Source organism: Macaca fascicularis, chromosome 11, assembly GCF_037993035.2.
Source record: "Macaca fascicularis isolate 582-1 chromosome 11, T2T-MFA8v1.1".
NCBI classification, from domain to species: Eukaryota; Metazoa; Chordata; class Mammalia; order Primates; family Cercopithecidae; genus Macaca; species Macaca fascicularis.
The window spans coordinates 48,719,945-48,741,626 of NC_088385.1; the positions used below are offsets into that span (position 1 = coordinate 48,719,945).

Sequence of the window (21,682 nt, forward strand, 5' to 3'; positions counted from 1 at the left end):
CCAGTTCTTCTCCCTCTTCTTCAGCTGTTTCCACTACGTTCATTCATTGACCATTTATAAAGCATCACTTGGGCCAAGCGCTGTGTGAGTATCTAGGGGTATAAAGAAGCCTAACTGGAGCGTGGGTGGGACAGCGGATACTTGTAAATAAGCGCAACACAATGATACAGACTTAAGATCCAGGCCTGTAAGGGACACACACAAAGGAACAATCAGTTCTGTCTGCGAGTGTGGTCAAGAGAGACTTCATAGCAAAGGTGCCGCTAGAGTCTTGAGTCGGTTCAGGGAAGTAATTCCAGGCTGAAGGATCAATAAACAGGCTCCTGTGTAGGGAACCGTGAGAAGTTTGATACCACCAGCTAAGTGAATGCAAGAGAGGATATGACGAGCGATAAGAGCGTAGAAGGGGCCAGATATTTGAGTGCTTTGTTTAGCACACCTAGGAGTTTGAATTTAATCTGCAAGACACTAGTGAACCATTGAAGGGTTTTTAAATAGGGAAGTAACATGATCACATTTGCATTTTAGAGAGCAGACTCTGGCTGTAGTGTGGAGGCTGAAACAGCTAGAGGAGAGATTGGAAGCAGAAAGCAGCACCAGTGCCAAAAAGTGAGGGAAAGGAGGCTTCAAAATACACACACACACACAAACACACATTCATAGGGAAAAATCATGCGTTTAACTGCTGAAATTGCATCTGGGGAGTTGACAAGTTTCACCATGAAATACAAGGTGGGGAAATGCTCAATATAGTAGCAGTTTCCATTTGGATCCTTGGCTCCCTATACCAAAAAAGTAGTGGTTCTGTGACCATGAGAAAGTCACTGAACAAATTTAAGGTTCAACTTCCTCCCCTTCTTACTTTACCTGATAAAAAATGAAAATTAGCATGCTATCGAGATGTGTAAAGAGAATGAGAACATACATCTATGCATTCAATAAACATTTATTGAACATATTCTACATGCCAGACAAGGGGCTCGGATGCAGAGTATTCAGAAATAAAGGAGTGTACTGCTCTCAAAGGCAGGACAGGCAAATAAAAACCACGAGAATACTAAATCCTTCCACTACAACTTACACTTCTTAGAGAAATGAAGATAAACTTAACGAAGTACCCAGAATGATAGGAAAAGCATTGATAATAATGAAAATACCTTTTGAGAGAAAGCTGAAGGATATGGTACCAAGAAACTAGAGTAAGGACTGGTACTCAAAAAATGTTTAATTTAAAAGATACTAACTGTAACTTATCTATTTCAACAAAGAAACTAAACGTAGTAATAATTAAGAATAACTCCTTGACCCACAGATGGTTAAAATAATGGAATGGCAAAAAGAGAAGGCAAGCAATTTTCATTTCTGCAACAATTTTATGAAAAGAGCATATCGGGAAGAATAGCCACTCATTTATTGACATCAGGGTACTGGACCATATTATCCCTTTAGGTTCCTTCTAATCCTGTAATTTTCTGTTGAAAAATTATATAAACCATTCCAAAAATAGAAATGATTTTTCTATTATACACCATCTTAACTGGCTATCTTTGAGGAGCTGTGTGCATGCTGGCATCCCCTCTAATTATTAACCGGATTTACACATTGCATTTTGATATTGCTAAAATTAAGTTATGAAGACGCTTTTACATATTTGATGTCACAACAGTTAGGTGTTTCTTTCATGTACTGCGTGAAGGTATGTATTCCTAAATCTATTTTTTTCTCTATGCCAGTCTCTTAATTCTCTGATAGACTGATATCCAAATTTTTAACCCATGTTGACCTTCATTCATCCTATCAAATAGGTAAATTTAGGTGGAGAAAAAGTAATTTAAGAGTATCAAAATTTGTTGTTTAGGAGATAGAGATCTCCATGATCTGGAAAATTCTCTGATTCAGAATTAAGCCATATCTCAATAATTTTATATTTAAAAGATTAATCTTGATTTTTGGTATAGCTCCTAGTACATCTTGGATATACAATAGGCATTCAATCAATGGGCGTTTTCTTTTTTCTTTATTTATTTATTTTTTTTTTTTGAGATGGACTTTTGCTCTGTCTCCAGGCTGGAGTGCAGTGGCGCAATCTCGGCTCACTGCAACCTCCGCCTCCCGGGTTCAAGTGAGTGATTCTCCTGCCTCAGCCTCCCGATTAGCTGGGACTAGAGGCGTGTGCGTGCCATCACGCCCAGCTAATTTTTTGTATTTTTAGTAGAGCCGGGGTTTCACCATGTTGGCCAGTATAGCCTCTATCTCTTGACCTCGTGATCCACCCGCCTTGGCCTCCCAAAGTGCTGGGATTACAGGCATGAGCCACTGCGCCCGGCCGCCGTTTTCATTTTGTTTAAATATCTTCTCTAAATCACTCTGGAGCAGATTTGGGGGCCTGCTCAGCATTTTCTTTACACTTCTACCTTAAGTACTTGATTCCTTAATTAAAAAAAAAAAAAAAAAAAAGACATGGAGAAAGAGTTAAATTCTACACCTTTTCGGAGTAAAATTCAAAAACTTTTTGCAGGGAAAAAAAAAACCTTTTTGCATGACTTCCATTTTATAAAGGTCTATGCACAATGGAATTTAATCCTTGGCTGGACACAGTGGCTCACACCTGTAATCCCAGCGCTTTGGGAGGAAGAGCTGGGAGGATTGCTTGAGGCCAGGAGATCGAAAACAACTTGGGTAATATAATGAGACCCCTCTTTCTACAAATAAATAAATAAATGTTTAATTTAATCTTTATAACATTGCTATGAAGTAGGAGATGTTATTCTATTCTTTTAAATAAACGAGCCTGATGACCACAGATAGTAAGAAAAATTTAAAAATATAAAACAGCTTCCCCTCAAAAAGCAAACAGCCTGAAATTCGGAGATATTCATTTACCACATGGTTAATAATAAGATCCAAAATTCAAATAGAAATCCTCTAAGATTTCTATTTCTTGTTCTTTTCCATTACACCATGCTATCTCACTAGGAACAAATAAGCACTAAATGGAGTGGTACAAATTCAAATTGAAAGAAAAAGGGAACCAATGTTATATGAAAATCTTTCAGACTGGTCTTGGAGTCTAAAATAAAATTTACAATCAGTGAAATATAAGTCAGATTAGTAGCAGAGCACAAAGATTCAGAAACTCAGGCTAAAAGTAAAATTCATTCTCTCCCCTAGTGGTCTTCTAGTGTATTTCCCGATTTTCCACAGTCCGATTCCTAGAGATTTTGTTGGACTGGAGGAAAAGTTGGAAAATAATGTTTAGTTTGAACAAAAATCTCATGTGTTCATTCAGAGGAGTAACTCTAGGGAAAGAGTCGGGGAAGAATGAAAGAGTAAAGTGATGCTCTTCATTCTCAAAAACACGTTGCTACAGGCCACAAGAGTAGAAAAAGTAGTAGTGAAAGATTAAGAATAAATAAATAATTTAAATTGAAAAAAAAAAAAGAAGCGGTGGAAAGCCAATTCATGAGGATGTCTTAACCTCCTATATGATACCAGAATTTCGCGTACATTTCCATCTACAAGGTAGGGAAAGTGTAGAGTGGGCTAGGTGGGAAAGAGAGCAAGGAATATCCTCTGGACAACCCTCTGTTTCTCCCTGGTTCAAACTTCAAGAACCCTGCATACCAATTAGTAAAACAAAATATATTATTTTTTAAAAAATAGTAACGGCCAGGCGCAATGGCTCATGCCTGTAATCCCAGCACTTTGGGAGGCCAAGGCAGGAAGGTCACTTGAGCTTAGGAATTCAAGATGAGCCTGGGCAACATGGTGAAAAACCATCTCTACAAAAAATACAAAAATTAGCTGGGCATGGTGCTGTGCATCTGTGGTCCCAGCTACGTGGGAGGCTGAAATGGGAGGATCACTTGGGCCCAGGAGGTGGAGGTTGCAGTGAGCTAAAATCGCACCACTGAATGCCAGCCTGGGTGACAGTGAGACTCCGTCTCAAAAAAAAAAAAAGTCAGTAAAATATAAAGCTAGATTTGTAGGGAAATTTAGTCACGAGGAAATTTTGAATTAAAACACTCATAGGCCAGGTGTGTGGCTCATGCCTGTAATCCCAGCACTCTGGGAAGCCGAGGTGGGTGGATCACCTGAGGTCAAGAGTTTGAGACCAGCCTGACCAACATAGTAAAACCCTGTCTCTACTAAAAATACAAAATTAGCCAGGCATGGTGGTGCATGCCTGTAATCCCAGCTACTTGGGAGGCTGGGGCAGGAGAATCACTTGAACCCTGGAGGCAGAGGTTACAGTGAGCTGAGATTGCGCCACTGCACTCCATCCTGGGCAACAAGAGCGAAAAGCCATCTCAAAAAATAAAAAATATATAAAAAAAAGAAAACACCCATATGCAAATTATTGTGATAAGTCAAGGCTCATAATTATATTAAAGAACAGACCTACTATTTGATAGCACAACAGGGTGACTATAGTCAATAGCATAATGGTACATTTTAAAAATAACTAAAAGTGTATGTAATTGAATTGTTTGTAACACAGAGGATAAATGCTTGAAGGAATTGATACCCTATTCTCCATGATGTGATTATTTTGCATTGCCTGCCTTTATCAAAACATCTTATGTACCCTGTAAATATATACACATACTATGTACCCCCCAAAAATTTTTTTAAACTTTAAAAAGGAAATAAGCATAGAAAGAAAGGAAGGAAGAAAGGAAAGGAAAGGAAAGGAGGAAAAAAGAAGGAAGGAAGGAAGGAAGGAAGGAAGGGAGGGAGGGAGGGAGGGAGGGAGGGAGGGAGTGAGGGTTTCAAGACTCTTTTGACCCACGTTCCCAAAAATTGAAGACTGAAAATAATTAAGAATTCTGCTACTATCACACTTCTGTCTGAAGCTTGGCTGAACTCAGAATTCTTATTGTTCCCTCATATTCCTTTCTATACAGAAATTACATCACTAGGTAATCCTGTTATGTTTGGTTTCTTTTATTTTTACATTTATATATTTTATTTTTAATAAAGTAAATATTATTTTTTGCTCTCTTTTCCAATTAAGTGAAAGTGTTCCTTAAATTATTTATCTTATTCTGTGCTAGAAAACATAGGCGTTTTAAATTTTCCCTTATTAAATACCAAAAAATCCAGCACTTTGGGACACCGAGGCAGGCGGATCACAGGTCAGGAGATTGAAACCATCCTGGCGAACATGGTGAAACCCTGTCCCTACTAAAAATACAAAAATTAGTTGGGTGTGATGGCACGCGCCTGTAGTCCCAGCTACTCTGGAGGGTGAGGCAGGAGGATCCCGTGAACCCGGGAGGTGGAGGTTGCAGTGAGCAGAGATCGCGCCACTGCACTCCAGCCTGGCAACAGAACAAGACTCCATCTAAAAATAAATAAATAAATAAAAACCAAAAACTACCTCTTAGGCTAAGGCCAGATCACTGCTCTTTTCTTCTGGGAACTCAACCTAGTTTCTTTTTAAAAATGCATTCAACACCACCCACTTTCACCACTGTTATTCAACATACTACTGGAAGTCCTAGCTAGAGCAATCAGACAAGAGAAATAAATAAAGGGCATCCAAATTGGAACAGAAGCTGAATTATCCTTGTTTGCAGATAATTATAATCTTATATTTGGAAAAACCTAAAGACTCCACCAGAAAACTATTAGAACTGATAAACAAATTCTCTAAAGTTTCAGGATAAAAAATCAACATATAAAAATCAGTAGCATTTCAATATACCAAAAGTGAACAATCTGAAAAATAACAAAAGTAATCCCAATTAAAAGAGCCACAAATAAAATTAAATATCTAGGAATTAAACAAAGAAGTGAAGGATCTCTGCAATGAAAACTATAAAACATTGATGAAAGAAATTTAGAGGACACACAAAAAAATGAAGAGATTCCAAGTTAATGGATTAGAACAATCATATTGTTAGAATGTTCATACTTTACCCAAAGAAATATGCAGATTCAATGCAATGTCTATCAGAATACTAATGACATTCTTCGCAGAAATATAAATAACAATCCTAAAATTTATATGGAATCACAAAAGACACAGAATAACCAAAGCTGTCCTAATAAGCAAAAAGAACAAAACTAGAGGAATCACATTACCTGACTTCAAATTGTACTACAGAGCTATAGTAACCAAACAGCATGGTACTGGCATAAAATTAGACACACAGATCAATGAATAGAACCCAGAAGCCAGGCTCAGTGGCTCACACCTGTAATCCCAGCACTTTGGGAGGCCAAGGCAGGTGGATCACTTGAGGCCAGGAGTTAGAGACCAACCTGGCCAACATGACGAAACCCGTCTCTACTAAATATACAAAAATTAGCTGGGTGTGATGGTGCACACCTGTAATCCCAGCTACTCAGGAGGTTGAGGCATGAGAATTCTTGAACCCAGGAGGTGGAGGTTGCAGTGAGCCAAGACTGCACCACTGCACTCTAGTCTGGGTGACACAGTGAGATTCTGTCTCCAAAAAAAATTAATAGAAAATAATAGAGAACCCAGAAAAAAGTCCACACACCTACAATGAATTCATATTTGACAAAAGTGCCAAGAATATACACTGGAAAAGACAATCTCTTCAATAAATCGTGCTGGGAAAACTGGATATCCATATGCAGAAGAATGAAACTAGACCCCTATCTCTCACCATATACAGAAATCAAATCAAACTGGATTAAAGACTTAACTTTAAGACTCACATTATGAAATTAGTAAAAGAAAACATGGGGGGAAATCTCCAGGACCTTAGTCTGGGGAAAAATTTCTTGAGTAACACCCCATAAGCACAGGCAACCAAAGCAAAAATGGACAAATGGAATCATATCAAGTTGAAAAGCTTCTGCACAGCAAAGGAAACACTCAACAACATGAGGAAACCCACAGAATTGGAGAAAATATTTGCAACCCACCCCTCTGACCAGGGATTCATAACCAGAATACATAAGGAGCTCAAGCAACACTCTGTAAGAAAAAAAAATCTAATAATTCAATCAAAATATAGGCCAAATGTTTGAATACACATTTCTCAAAAGAAGATGTACAAATGGCAAATGGGCATATGAAAAGGTGCTCAACATCATTGATCATCAGAGAAATGCAAATCAAAACTACAATGAGATATCATCTCACCCCAATTAAAATGGCTTATATCCAAAAAACAGGCAGTAACAAATGCTGGCAAGGATGTGGAGAAAAGGGAACCGTTGTACATTGTTGATGGGAATGTAAATTAGTACAACCACTATGGAGAACAGTTTGGAGGTTCCTCAAAAAACTAAAAATCGAGCTACCATAGGATCCAGCAATCCCACTGCTAGGTATATACCCAAAAGAAAGGAAATCAGTATATTGAAGAGATATCTGTACTCCCGTGTTTATTACAGCACTGTTTACAATAGCTAAGATTTGGAAGCAATGTAAATGTCCATCAATAGATGATTGGATAAAGGAAATGTGGTACATACAAACAATGGAGTACTATTTAGCCATAAAAAAAATGAGATACACTCATTTGCAACAACATGGATGGAACTGGAGATCGTTATGTTAAATGAAATAAGCCAGGGTCAGAAAGACAAAAATCCTATGTTCTCACTTATTTGTGGGATCTAACAATTAAAATGGTTAAACTCATGGAGACAGACAGTAGAAGGATGGTTACTAGAGGCTGGGAAGGGTAGGTGGCGGGGGTGGGGAGGATGTTAATGAGTACAAAAAAAAATAGAATAAGACCTTCTATTTGATAACATAATTGTACATTTAAAAATAACTAAAAGAGTATAATTGGATTGTCAGTAACACAAAGGATAAATGCTTGAGGAGATGGATACTCCAATCTCCATGATGTGATTATTATGCATTACATATCAAAACATCTCATGTACCCTGTAAATATATATACCTCCTATGCACCCACAAAAATTAAAAATTATTAAACAAAATGTGTTCACTGTCATTTTGTTTGTCCTTTAGAAGTCTTCTCCCAAACTAGTTTTATAATCTTCCAACTCTTCCCATTCTTGCTGACTCCAAAAGTAAACACAGGACCATTTTCTTGTCGGCATTATTATGAATTAAAAGAGGATAATGAAAATAATATCCATAAAATCTAAGTTAATAAATCTTGGTTTCTATTTTCGTTTCTGAATTTTCTTGCTAAAAGATTTATTAGAAAAATGATGATGAGGTGGTAGCTTTCATCCAAACTCCCTTCTTCCAGGTAGGTCAGCCAATTTAAATCTAGATGTAATCTCAAGACCTACTAAAACTGTATGTAGTATTTCCACTCCTCAGGAATTCCAGCTGGGGAGGTATGTATCTCACTGGGTCCTTGCCCCAAAAAGTTCCCTCTGAGTTTATTCTTACAACTTGAAATAAAGAATTTTTTTAAAAAAATACTATCTGGCCTGATTTACACTAGGATTTGTGGCCATTTATAAGAACAAAAGAAAAACAAGTAGATAAAAATCAAACTCTGGAAAAATACAAAAAAGATCAAGAATAAGAAATTAGATTAAAATAGAAAAAGAGTAACCACCAGGCTCCGTGGCTCACACCTATAATCCCAAAAACTTTAGGAGGCCAACGCAAGAGGATGGCTTGAGCCCAGGATTTCAAGACCAGCCAGGGAAATGTTGGGAAACCCAATATTTATAAAAAATACAAGAAGAAGAAGAAAAAATTATATTTCACAATTTATTATTTGTCATGATGTGAAGCTTGAATCTTTATATTAAATCTTTTTCCTTTGACAGAAAAATACTAAAACATTAGAATACAGATAAGCAGACAACCAAGCCCACATAATTATTAAAACTGAACTCAATTTTTTTTTTTTTTTTTGAGACGGAGTCTCGCTCTGTCACCCAGGCTGGAGTGCAGGGGTAGGATCTCTGCTCACTGCCACCTCCAGCTCCTGGTTTCAAGCAATTCTCCTGCCTCAGTCTCCCAAGTAGCTGGGATTACAGGCGCCCGCCACTATGACCGGCTAATTTTTTGTATTTTTAGTAGAGACGGGGTTTCACCATATTGGCCAGGCTGGTCTTGAACCAGCCTGACCTCAGGTGATCTGCCCACCTCGGCCTCCCAAAGTGCTGGGATTATAGGTGTGAGCCACCGCACCCAGCCTGAACCCAATTTTAATAGGAGATTTCTCACAACTACAGCAAAAATTTCGGGCAATTCATAATCTGCTTTGTCCATAAGGAAAAGGCAATTTCTCAGGTGAAGCAAAGCTCTTTCTGAAATAAATCTGAATAAAATTTCTTTTGGACAGACTGATGTAATATGCTTCTTCATCTACAAAAATGACATAGCAGACCTCATTCAGTTGTTGTGTGATTTTTAAAAATTAGTGCAGGAAAATGATAAATTATCTCACTTTACATGGCTTAAAGTCTTAAACTTTTGAAAATTCAAGCTAGAGTAAATAAAACAAGAGTTGGCTAAAACTGCTGGTGACACCCAACGTTATCAGCTTCAAACATCAAGATGAGGCCCTAACATTTTCAATGTTCACTTGTAGTAGATACTTAAGCCTAGGTGAATTTTCTAGAAACAAATGGGTAACAAGCACTCTCTCGTATCTCATACATGTTTTTATTATTATAGTTACAGCACTGTAATTTACAGTCTCTAAGATGTGCATTCCACATCTTATTGAGTATGTATTCAATAAGTGTTCACCGAATACTCAATAAGTGTTCACCGAATTAAATAACACTGATGTAAATAAAACCAAAGTCAACAAAATGCTGTATTACAACAGTGAGAGAGCTATTACAGTCCATAACTCCCACCAACAGGGGAGACTAAGAATGTAAAACATGTCCCAGAGCACTGAAGCCTTCCAGATAGCTACCTGATTTTTTCCATTGAAGTATTTAGTCTTACGGCATTTCATGTGCTCCAGAATTAGACCATTCCATAAAGACAGGAATATCTGCACTGGCTAAGCACAAAGCCTAATTCAGTTGACCTTTAAACATGTGGCGGTTAGAGACACCAACCCTCAAGCAGTCAGAAACTCGCATACAACTTTTGACTCCCCAAAACGTAACTACTAAAAGCCTACTGTTGACCAGAAGTCTTACTGATAACATAAACAGTTGATTAATACATATTTTGTATATGTATTATATACTGTATTCTTCAATAAAGTAAGCTAGAGAAATTGTTAAATCATTAGGAAGGAAAAATATATTTACTATTCATTAAGTGGAAGTTGATCATCATAAAGGTCTTCATCCTCATAGTCTTCATATTGAGTAGGCTGAGGAAAAAGAGGAATGGTTGATTTTGCTGTCTTCAACGTGGCAGAGTTGGAAGAAAATCCATGTGTAAGTGCACCCACGCAGTTAAAACCTATGTTGTTCAAGGGTCAACTGCACATTACATACTTAACATTTAAATTATCTGGGCTGGTAAGGATGTGCATTCAGGAAAGTAATTAATAATTTTCTTTTGTTCTTATAAATGGCCACATATATCTAGTGTAAATCACACCAAATAATATTTAAAAAACAAAAAACAAAAAACTTAAAGTTGTAAGAATAAACCCCCGGGGGAACTTTTTGGGGCAAGGACCCAGTGAAATAGATACTTCCCCAACTGGAATTCCTGAGGAGTGGAAATAATACACACAGGTTTAGTGGGTCTTGAATTATCTTGTAATTCAAGGTAAAACTTCTCTGTGACAGTTTCCTAAAGCGAACTGGTTTTGATGAACATCATTCTGTATTACACATACTGCTGTCTTAGTAAATAGTCTACTAAACACAAGCTAAACTTTAGCTAATGACAGAGACATCATGAAGATGCTTTATCATGTTTTTAAAATGTCACCAGACTGATGTGCTGTTAAGTTCTATTTGTTCTTTCCCTTCCTAGTGATTCTACCATTATCCAGACTGAGTCCCAGTGTCCCCTTTTCTAATTTTTTTCACAACTTTTGCTTTTTCCCCTTCTTCTTCACTTTTTTTTTCCATCCCTGTCCTTCATTGCCTGTGATAGGAGCAGGGCTTACTTTTCATCACCGTCAGTAGCCAGGGAGGGCATTCTTTTCCTTCTGCTTTTGAAAGATGATCAGTAACAACATATATTCCGTAACCTTGTCTTTTTATTCTAATCAGTGATTTTTGTCATTGGTAACTGTTCTGAACTTCTTCAGTTTTTCCTACATTCTTTGTTCCAGACAACTGAAGGTGCCTGGAGATATACAGGAGAGGGTGAGTACTAAGAAGTCAAAGCGCTTTTTTACTATTACTTTTCTTATATACACACTCACTTTTCTGTTTTCATTTAATTTTCAAAATACTGTGCGGAAACGTCTACTAATGACTTACTAAATAGCTCAGTTCCTACATCAAGTCCTTAAAAGATTCTGGAAAAGAGGTAAGTTGCAGAGCAAAAAAGTATCTCAATCCACTTTTTTTTTGCTGTAACAGAATACCTGAGACTGGGCAATTTGTAAAGAAAAGAGATTTATTTTGGCTCACGATTGCAAAGGCTAAGGAGTCGAAGATCAGGCAGGCCATCTGATGAGGGCCTCATGCTGCTTCAACTCATGGTGGAAAGCAGATGGTGAACTGAGGAGGGCAAAGAGAACAGAACACAAGAAGCATCCTCACTTTGTAACAACCCACTCTTGTGAGAATTCATCCATTCCTGCAAGAGTGAATCCATTCCAGAACTGAGCCTCATGAGAAAGCCCTTAATCCATCGCAATGACCTAATCATCTCTTAAAGGCACCACCTACCAACACAATCAAATTGGGGACTCAGGCCTCAGCATGAATCTTGGTGAGGACAAACCATATCCAAACCATAGTAGGAAGTTTAAAAAAGCACGTGGGGAAAGCCTCAGTGGAAACAAAAACTTCTAGACCAGTTACCATTAATGCATGTAATATGCAGAGGCTACATTCTTTTAGGCTATAAGGATCTTTAAAAGTTAATAAACATGCTATCAACGTAGAAAGGCTGAAGTTTCTCTTCCTTTTTAAATGTTTCGCTTTGTCTATTATCCACTATCATTTTAGGAAAGCATTTAATAAAAATAAAACCTTTAACTATTTCTATTGTATAATACAAAAGGTTTTAAGATTATTCTTCTGCCTCAAAGTATATTCACTTTTTAAATACACACACACACACACACACACACACACACACACATAAATATATATATATATATATTTAATTATAGAGATGAGCTTTCACCATGTTGCCCAGGCTGGCCCTGGGCTCAAAATATCTGCCCGCTTCAGCCCAAAGTGCTGGGATTATTGGCATGAGCCATCGCACCCGGGATCTTCACTCTTACTTATAGCAAAGTAAAGTAATAAATGCTGGAAAACACCCAAGTTCTTTTTGTATGGAATTTGGCTTAAGGAACCCAGTGCTCAACCCACCTTGTAAGTTCATGAAACAGAGCAAAATATGTACCTTAAACCTAGGTTCTGAATCTTTCTGCATATTTTAACATCAGTTCTATTTATGGAATTTGCGTTTGTTTTCCTGGTGTGGAAGAGTATTTGAGGTAGGGTGAAACAAAGGCAGGTTGACATACCTGTGATTAATAAAACACTTTCAAACTAGTCGACTTAATTCATTTCTTCAATCTCATAGTGCACACCCACCAGGTTCTTTAATTATGGAAAGATGGTCTTTCTGCGTCCAGAGAAAACATCTGGTATTATACTGAAAATTTAGTGAAATCTATAAAACACTATTACTTTATGTCATCCAAGAGGGCATGAAAATAATTGTTAGAAAAAATATTTTTGTATTTTTGTAATGGGATTTTATCTATAACAATAGTAAAAGCTCACATTTACTGAGTGACCAGTATGTGTCAGATAATTAAGAATTTTACATGGATTGACTTAATCCTCCCAACAACCCTATAAATTAGATGTGATTACCATTAGCCCTGTTTTATAGATGGAAAGTAAGCTTGGGTAATTTAAGCTCATTTCCATTCTACAACAGGATTCAAACATGAGGTGTCAGTTAGCATGCTTAATCTCCATGCTACACTGTGTTCCTGCCTATGTAGAAAGATGAGTATCTACCCACCTATGTAGAAATATGAGTATGCTCCATTCAGGTAAAATCCCATCTCCTGTCAGATTTTTCTCTCTTGCAGCTCATTTAAAATACATTCTGAAAGTATTTGATCATAGATGTAATGCCTTTAAAGTATAGTTTTTGACTTAAAAATTAAATATTTTCCCTATTAACATTTTTAAATTTTTACTCTGTCCAAAAATGAATATATAAAACATTTGAAACATGTTAAAAACAGAATAAGACAAAAATATCATGTTTTAAAGGAACATATCTGGTTAGTTGGTATTCCACTGAACGTATCTTATAACAAACACAAATTTTAATTTTTCATTTAACAACACTAAAGAATGAGGTATATAAATGTTTTAATCACAGACTTTTACTGTATGCAATTGTATTTCACAACTAGCATCTTACAAAAAAGACAGTACCACTGTGCCTGTAAAAAGTACTGTAATTAAACAGAAAATTACATTACCACACGAAACCACCAAATATCACAACTGTTAGGGTCTACAGTTTTATTTTTTCTTCAAATGTTATCATGATGTCTTATGTGATATTTTGTATCCACATTCTATTTTTAAGTCCATTTACAATTCAAAAGTCTCCTATAGGTAGATATATATTAAGCAAATGGTTAAGAGAAAGCAGGAGACCCCAGGAGAATTTAAGTACTGTGTGGTTTCCAGGTTGAAATTCTAAATACTAAATAAAACACTTTAATAGTCATAAACAAAAAGGCAAAATCTGTAGTCATAAAAATATTTTATTGGTAATTTTACATAGTATAAGTGGGGCTATACTTTTTTCCTTTCAGGATACTGAGAAATGTGTAAACTGGTAGTTGTGTCTGAAAATAGGGTACTATGATTTTCATAAGAATTGTTATATTTAGTAAGAGGCCAATTAGACTGATTTAAAATTAGCTATTTCCCATTTCTGTGTAACAATTCCCATTTCTGTTTTAATTAGATTCATGCAGGTATGGCCCTGGATAAGTTTGGGACAAGAAAACAGTGATAAAACTATCATTAAGTTAAAGCTTTTCTAAAATTGCAGCTTGTAAAATATGGCAAGTTTCTTTTCTCGTTTTTGCCAAATGCTTATAATTATTTGAATTTTAATGTTTTATATGATACAGAAAATACCAGTGTTCAATGACAATAGCACTAAACCTGAATTATAAAGCTAAATAATCAATGCTTTATTGTTTACTAGTCTGCTAGTAAACATTACAATAAATGAATGTTTTGAAAAATAAGCAAACAAAAAAACCTCAACAAATGGATAAAGCCAGAAACATAATTCAGGAACAATAATTAGTAAAACGTGTCAAAAACATTGGCAAAGGTTCATACAAATTCTTTATTTAATAACAATTTTCCTATTTAACCACACCAAGTACCAGCAGGTGTATTTAAGAGGATAACCATTAAGAAAAACCTGTTGCAGCAATAGTTAAGTTGATCTTTGACTTGTATACATATAACTATCTGTTTCACAATTTTCAAATAATACATATTTAGGCAGCTTGCACTATGTTATAAAAAATTTAAATTCGTTACATGCCAATAGTAGAGAATTCAAGAATTATGTGTTAGAATTCACTAAACTAAAAGTGAAAATACACTTACCAATAACACTGCATAATGAATAATTCAACCACATTTTCATGGCACTTAACTGCAGAGACCAAAATGTTAAGTCTGGAAATGTTTGGTAGGCATAGTTGCAATAAAATCTAACAAATTCTAACAAATTTCTATTTTATGTAAAACTCAAATTATGAATTGTGCATGAATGTATTTGTCATGAAAATGTGGTACCTCTTGGCATAATCTGTGTATTTGCATGGTAGGACAGAAGTGACTAAGAAACTGGAGAAAATAAACTTTAATGAGATTCTCCATTCAATGATGAGGCTTCTCCTCTGGGTGAAGATGACCTGGACATTCCTCTCTCTGTGTTATCAGAGCTAGAGCCGCTTTGACTGTGTTGATCTGCAGAAGCAGCACTAGATGCAGGTGGTGACTTTGTTTTCTCCTTAAAGTCTGTAATAATGACTGTCAGATCTCCAACGGTAACTTCCAAATGCTGAGCACTACTCCGATCCACATTTTTCAATCTTGGTCTAAACATAAAAAAAATGAAATTTTAACTAGCTTTTCCCTCTACCAAATTTCTGAGCATATAATAAATACTAAAAGTAGGTGAAAGTAACAAAATGAATACACATATTTAAAGCAATTTATGTGTAACCAGCCACAAAAACATCGTAAAATGTTTCAACTCATTAACATTAATCAAACCAATCATTCATGAATATTCTTCAATGCGACCAAAAACTGTGACAGCCTAGAAGTAGAACTTGTGCTTCTATAGCTGTATCATAATTTTGCAGACAGCTTATTAACTTTATTAAAATAGATGTTTTAGACAACAATGAAATAGCTGCACCATGGAGCAAGGTGATAAAAACTAAGGTTGAGCTACATGCAAGGAAGATTGTTACTCCACTGACACACACTAATAAGGGTATCATGATTGTTCTGACTGAACACATGACCATTTTGATAGGTTAAAACCCATGCAATTATCTGTTCGGTATTTTGAAAACCACTCCTGGTTCAAACAGCTCTTCTTAAGGGAAAAACAAAACAAAACAAAACACCCAGATACAATGTCTTCCAATCTAGTACAAAGAAAAAAGCATCACCACATTTAAGCTTGTATTTGTGGCTTCTGTGTTTAATTTCCAATGTATCTTTCAAACTCAGTAAAACCTTTTCTGATACCTTAAAAGAAAGGAAACCAAATATTTTACTTCCACTTTGTGTGTATTAGTATATCAATGGTTAAAAAATTAAATGGTTTTATTATTTCAAAAATGTCATAAAACACTCTTCAAATTTACCTGGTTTTCTTATGGCTATTCTTTTTGCTAGTTGTTTCTTTTTCATTTTTTTCTTTTTCTACTTTATCTTTTTTCTCTTTCTTTGACTGTGTAGGAGGCACAAACTGCTGAGTAACCTGCTGTGCAACCAACTGGGAGACAGGTCGAGGTTTCCTGTGTGCATGTTAAAAAGAAAGGTATTTTAAATTATAACTTAAAACATAAGTGCTTTGTGAGAGAATATCTCACATTATGAAAACAAATTAATAATACAATAACTTTCAAGTATGTATCATTGTTTTTCCTGTTCAACAAAAACAGAACAAACTGTAACAGTTAAAATTTATAGTCTAAGATATATGTTCAAACATTAGAATACTGTTACATAAATCAACATAAGAAATTATTTTAAATGTATATCAAACTAAATGGGATGTACCCATATAAACATGAATTCTAAAAATCAAACTTCAAAGTTTACACTGAAATAATAATTTATCCCTCCTCCTTCAGAGAAGGAAATACCTAACCATTTGTGACAATGGCTATCTGTTTTTTAAAGCTTTTCATTTATTCATTTAATAAACATTTACTATCAAAATTTCTCACTCCTTATTGCTTAAATCCTTTAAGTTTCTTACATCTCCAGCCACAATCTCACTATGCTCTTTTGACCCTGGAAATCTACCCAGTCCTTTGAGACTCATCTACTTGCTAACTTACTCATTTAGAAAGTATTTATTGAGAACCTACTGTAAGAACTGTTCAGGGATATCTGAAATGTTGCCTGGCTTCAACATCTGATGCTGGTACAAGCTTTCACCTGTCCACCTTTACCACAGAACTTGCACAACTGAGGTTAAGATTCAAAATACAGTCTCTAAGTTCTTGAGAGAGAAAGAAGGATACAGCAAGGAAAGAGGCAGAGGGAAGGAGGGAAGAAGTAAGATAAAAATACATTTTAACAGATGGCTCTACAAACAATAGTAACTTTATTGCATGAAAAATCCTGACCCTTTTTTGGTTAGTACAGTTTTTTAAAAATCTTTTTTCCCCCTGTTCCTCTGCAGCAAGACAACATAAAAAATAATGAGAAAATATTGTACAATCTAAGAATCAAAGCTGCCAGGCTGAGAGAAAATAGGAAACAGTATGTAAAGTAGGTTTCAGGAGATGGATAATGAATTTTGCTCAGGGCCTAGATAGTCTGAAGTACTGAAAGGATATCCAGGACAGATGTCCAATATACAACTTAAAAAATAGGACTGACATAGAGTTTGAGATGTAGATTAAGAGTTGCACAAATAAAAGTGATATTGACAGTATGGTAGTTAATGGCTGAGGTTAAAAAAAGAAAAGGGTTAAGGTGGCAGTTTTCAAATTTAAGGTACATCAGAATCACCTAAAAGGCTTAGCTTGCTTAGCCTGCCCTCAGGGTTTCTGATTTAGTAGGCCTTGAAGTAGAGCCCAAGAAACTGTATTTCTAACTAGTTTCCAAGTTATGCTGAGGTCTCTGGGGATCACACTTTAAAAAGAAGCATGAAGAAGTGCAATATATCTGGTGAATACTGGTACTACTATAGGATAAAGTTTGAGATGGAGAGCAGAGTGGTAGAGAGAGTGAAAAAAAACCAAGTTGGATAGATAAGAAGGGATCCCACGATTAAAACCTAAGCAGTCTGATTTTATTCTTAAGTGATGAGAAGTCACTGAAGAAATTCAGACTTGAATTTTACAACAATTACTTGCATTAGTCTGAAATAGAAAGGTACTACACCACAGTAGAAGTAAAAATGTGAGACTAGTGGTCTAATAAGTGATCATGTAATCTCTGTACCTAGTGTTGTTTGTTGTTATTTTCTAACCATCAACAAATTTTCTGTAGTGGTTCTTTTTTTCTGTTCTTGAGTACATCGTTCTCTTTTCATCCTAGGCTTTCCTAAATGTATACTACACAACTATTCCACTTTTATTCTTACTTTAATGTGAAGGTTGATTTTCACTTAAAGATTACGATTTTGTACCTCAATTCTAGGATTATTTCATCTGGTTGAATTTTGAGAGAAAAGAAGCATAAAACATAAATGTAGTTTAACTTTTCAAATAAAGTTTAATTATTCAAATATAGTTTAATTATTCAACTAAAGTTCTCTGCTGCTCTGTAGGGCTAAAGAGCTTTCACTGAAGGTAGGAGGAACACAGTTTATGATGATCTTTTTACAATGTCATAAGTCACTCAACTCCATGTCCTATTAAAAAGAAAGCCCTTCTATCTCCAGGTATCTTAAGGTTTATGATTCCTTTTCTATTTGATGAGAAAAATCAGGATAGGAGGAAATTTTAGAGGTGGGAAATAGTTAACTCAGGAAATAAAGGACAGAGTATCATTTATAAAATATACCTTTTTATGTTCACAGATTTATCATTCATGGTTTTGACAGTACACTTTTAGTAATGCCAAAGGATCCATGATGAGGAGTTGATGTGCACAAAATGGTTGCCTAGTTAATAAATGACTACTGACTAAGCCACTGGCCAACTACAGTCCATCATCTACTTATTAACATATGCCATGATTAGACTGTATTTGTCAGCTATGATATTCACCAATTTGGGGATCCCTATGTATCTTTCATAGACAGCCCAAATAGACTGTATAAAATTTGGCAGTCTATTCATTTACTATAATGTAAGAAAAGGGGGAGCATTTCATTACTTATTAGGACAAAATATTTTTGGGGCTAGCTGACCACCTGTGTGAGCAGGAGGTCAACACATGTTGGCTTCATATATGTAGTTTTCAACTATGGTCTGCCTTCCACCCCCACTGACAAAAATCCCATGTGCTAAATATTATAGGAATAATATTTTAGGCTTGATCAACTTCATCATAATTGAGCTTTGTCATGTTGGACAGGTAAGATGAAAGAAAGGAAAGAAAGACAAAGAATATTAAAAACAAAGACTGATTCTTTACTAAAAAGAGATAGCATAACTCAAATTTCAGAAAGAAGTAATCTGCTTAGTAACACCAAAATATATGGCAAATTGAAGCAACGTGGTAAATCTCATTGAATAAAAAAGGCTGGACTAAATCCAAACCTACTGTGAATCTGCTGATACCCTGGCTAACAAAAGCCCAAAAATCTAACCAAGGAAAGATTTTATAAAAAACCACCTGTTTACGGCCAGGCGTGGTGGCTCACGCCTGTAATCCCAGCACTTTGGGAGGCCAAGGCAGGCAGATCATTTGAGTCCAAGAGTTCGAGGCCAGCCTGGGCAACATAGTGAAACTCCACCTCTGCAAAAAAATACAGAAATTGGCCAAGCATAGTGGTACGTGCCTGTAGGAGGCTGAAGTGGAAAAATCCCTTGAACCCAGGAGGTGGAGGTTGCAGTGAGCCACGATCACACACACCACCGCATTCCAGCCTGGGTGACAGAGTGAGACCCTGTCTTCTGGAACAAAAAAAAGGAAAGAAACTACTTGTCCGACAGATTTTATTGCACATTTACATGTGTCAGGCACTAGGTAAGGTGCTGGAGATTAACCATCAACAAGACAAACACAGGCTCTGCCCTCATGCACTAAAAATTAAAAACAAAAGAACTGTGTGTTGTGTTAGAGAAAACAGAAGGAGGAGTTATTATAGACAGAGAAGAAATAACTTCTGTCCATGTTTAAATGATCAGTATACCAGGGGAAACAAACATCACAATGGACCCTTTTAATAAGAGAACAATGAAACAACTTCATTAAGCATTTTATTAAGACTTTAAAAGAGAGTAAACCCAATTTCTTATTCCATAATAACTTGGTTTTGAAGTTATCTAGACCTCGAATGGCCAAAAGGTGTTTTTTTGTTTGTTTTTGTTTTTTTGAGATAGCATCTCACTCTGTCAGGCTGGAGTGCAGTGGCATGATCTCAGCTCACTGCAAGCTCCGCCTCCTGGGTTCATGCCATTCTCCTGCCTCAGCCTCCCAAGTAGCTGGGACTACAGGCAGCCGCCACCACGCCCGGCTAGTTTTTTGGTTTTTTTTGGTTTTTTTTTGTATTTTTAGTAGAGACAGGGTTTCACTGTGTTAGCCAGGATGGTCTCAATCTCCTGATCTTGTCATCTGCCCACCTCAGCCTCCCAAAGTGCTGGGATTGCAGGTGTGAGCCACCGTGCCCGGCCAGGTTTTATTTTTATTTTTCAAATGTAACTAACTCCTCATCAACTGTCAGGCCTAATCCTAGAAACATTCATCTTTTAAGTACTGATTCTTGGTTTTAAATGCTATCTCTCTCTCTCTCTCTCTCTCTCTCTCTCTCTCTCTCTCTCTGTGAATGAGACAGTCACCCAGGCTGGAATGTGGTGGCATGATCTTGGCTCAATGCAACATCTGGCCTCCTAGCTTCAAGCGAATCTCCTACCTCAGCCTCCCGAGTAGCTGGGATTACAAGCATGTGCCACCATGCCTGGCTAATTTTTTGTATTTTTAGGGGGTTTCACCCATGTTGGCCAGGTTGGTCTTGAACTCCCAGCCTCAGGTGATCTGCCTGCCTCGGCCTCCCAAAGTGCTGGGATTACAGGCATGAGCCATTGCGCCTGGCCTCAAATACATTTCTAATAGGTTTTAGCTTTTCTTTACTTCTACCACTTCTTGCACTTGTATCATAGGACGCTTTACTTTTGAAACCCTTGACAACTCGTAATTTCTGGAAGAGACAGACATTCTCTCTGCTTCAAAATTACCATTTTCATTTGTAGATGAGGTACACACACCTACCTTCAGCATCAGTCCACTAATGAACTATCTCAAGTAAATTTTTGCGTCAAATATAGAAGAAAAAGAATTTTGTCACACGTCTCTAAAGCAAAACAAGATGCTCCAAGTTCTTTTTGCAAAATATTGCATGATAAAATCCTTTCTGTTGAATGACTACTTATATGAGAAACCACATTTACTTTTTGTGCTCAGAAATATTTGTTCACTTATCAATTATTGAGTTTGAGAAAAATGATCAAGAATATTGTCATCTGACAACTCATGGTCTGAGATTTCCCTTATATGGTCAATTTCAACATCACTACAGTTTTGGGTGCCACTATCACTGGCTTTACACCATCCCCTGATTCATCTAATAACTGAAACATCTTGTAAACTTCCTGTCATTAGGAGCAGAAAATGAAAAATTCTCAATTCTCAAATGTGTTCAATGAAAGTTTAAAAAAAGAAAAAGGAGGGCAAACACTACAAAAATACTGTCTCTACACTTTTATACTTTCTGGAAAGATGATAAAATAGTGTTTTTCCAAAATTGCACTATCCTTCTAGATGACTCCACCATTTTTCTGCTTTCTTATTATTTTGGTCTCTTTTAAATACAGTTGGAAATAACTAAGTAGTAAAGATAAAATAGTTCCTAGGAACTGAAAACCAAACGCCGCATGTTCTTCACAAGTGGGAGCTGAACAATGAGAACACATGGACAGAGGGAGGGGATCATCACACACTGGGGCCTGCTGGGGGGTGGGAGACAAGGGGAGGGAAAGCATTAGGACAAATACCTAATGCATGAGGGGTTTAAAACCCAGATGACGGGTTGATAGGTACAGCAAACCACCATGACACATGTCTATCTATGCAACAAGCCTGCACATTCTGCATATGTATCCCAGAACTTAAAGTAAAATTAAAATAAATAAAATAGTTCCTAGGATGATATAGCAAA

General features: G+C 36.4%; 1 protein-coding gene across 23 annotated transcripts in view; it reads right to left on the minus strand.

The window, feature by feature from the left end:
• Positions 1 to 13,414: 13,414 nt before the first annotated feature.
• Positions 13,415 to 21,682, minus strand: part of YAF2 (YY1 associated factor 2) — a 78,061-nt gene continuing 69,793 nt past the window's right edge. For 11 of the 23 annotated variants that reach the window (XR_012420148.1, XR_012420149.1, XR_012420137.1 and 8 more), the window contains one exon: positions 16,005 to 16,136. Coding sequence is in view for 12 of the 23 variants with exons in the window: in XM_065524042.1 (XP_065380114.1) it covers positions 14,963 to 15,200; positions 15,984 to 16,136; positions 16,716 to 16,762 (438 nt within the window). In the remaining 11 variants the exon portion in view is untranslated. Of the gene's footprint in view, positions 15,201 to 15,983; positions 16,137 to 16,715; positions 16,850 to 21,682 lie in introns of those variants that run through there. The other 12 variants (XM_045366474.2, XM_005570594.4, XM_045366472.2 and 9 more) reach the window with 3 other exon arrangements.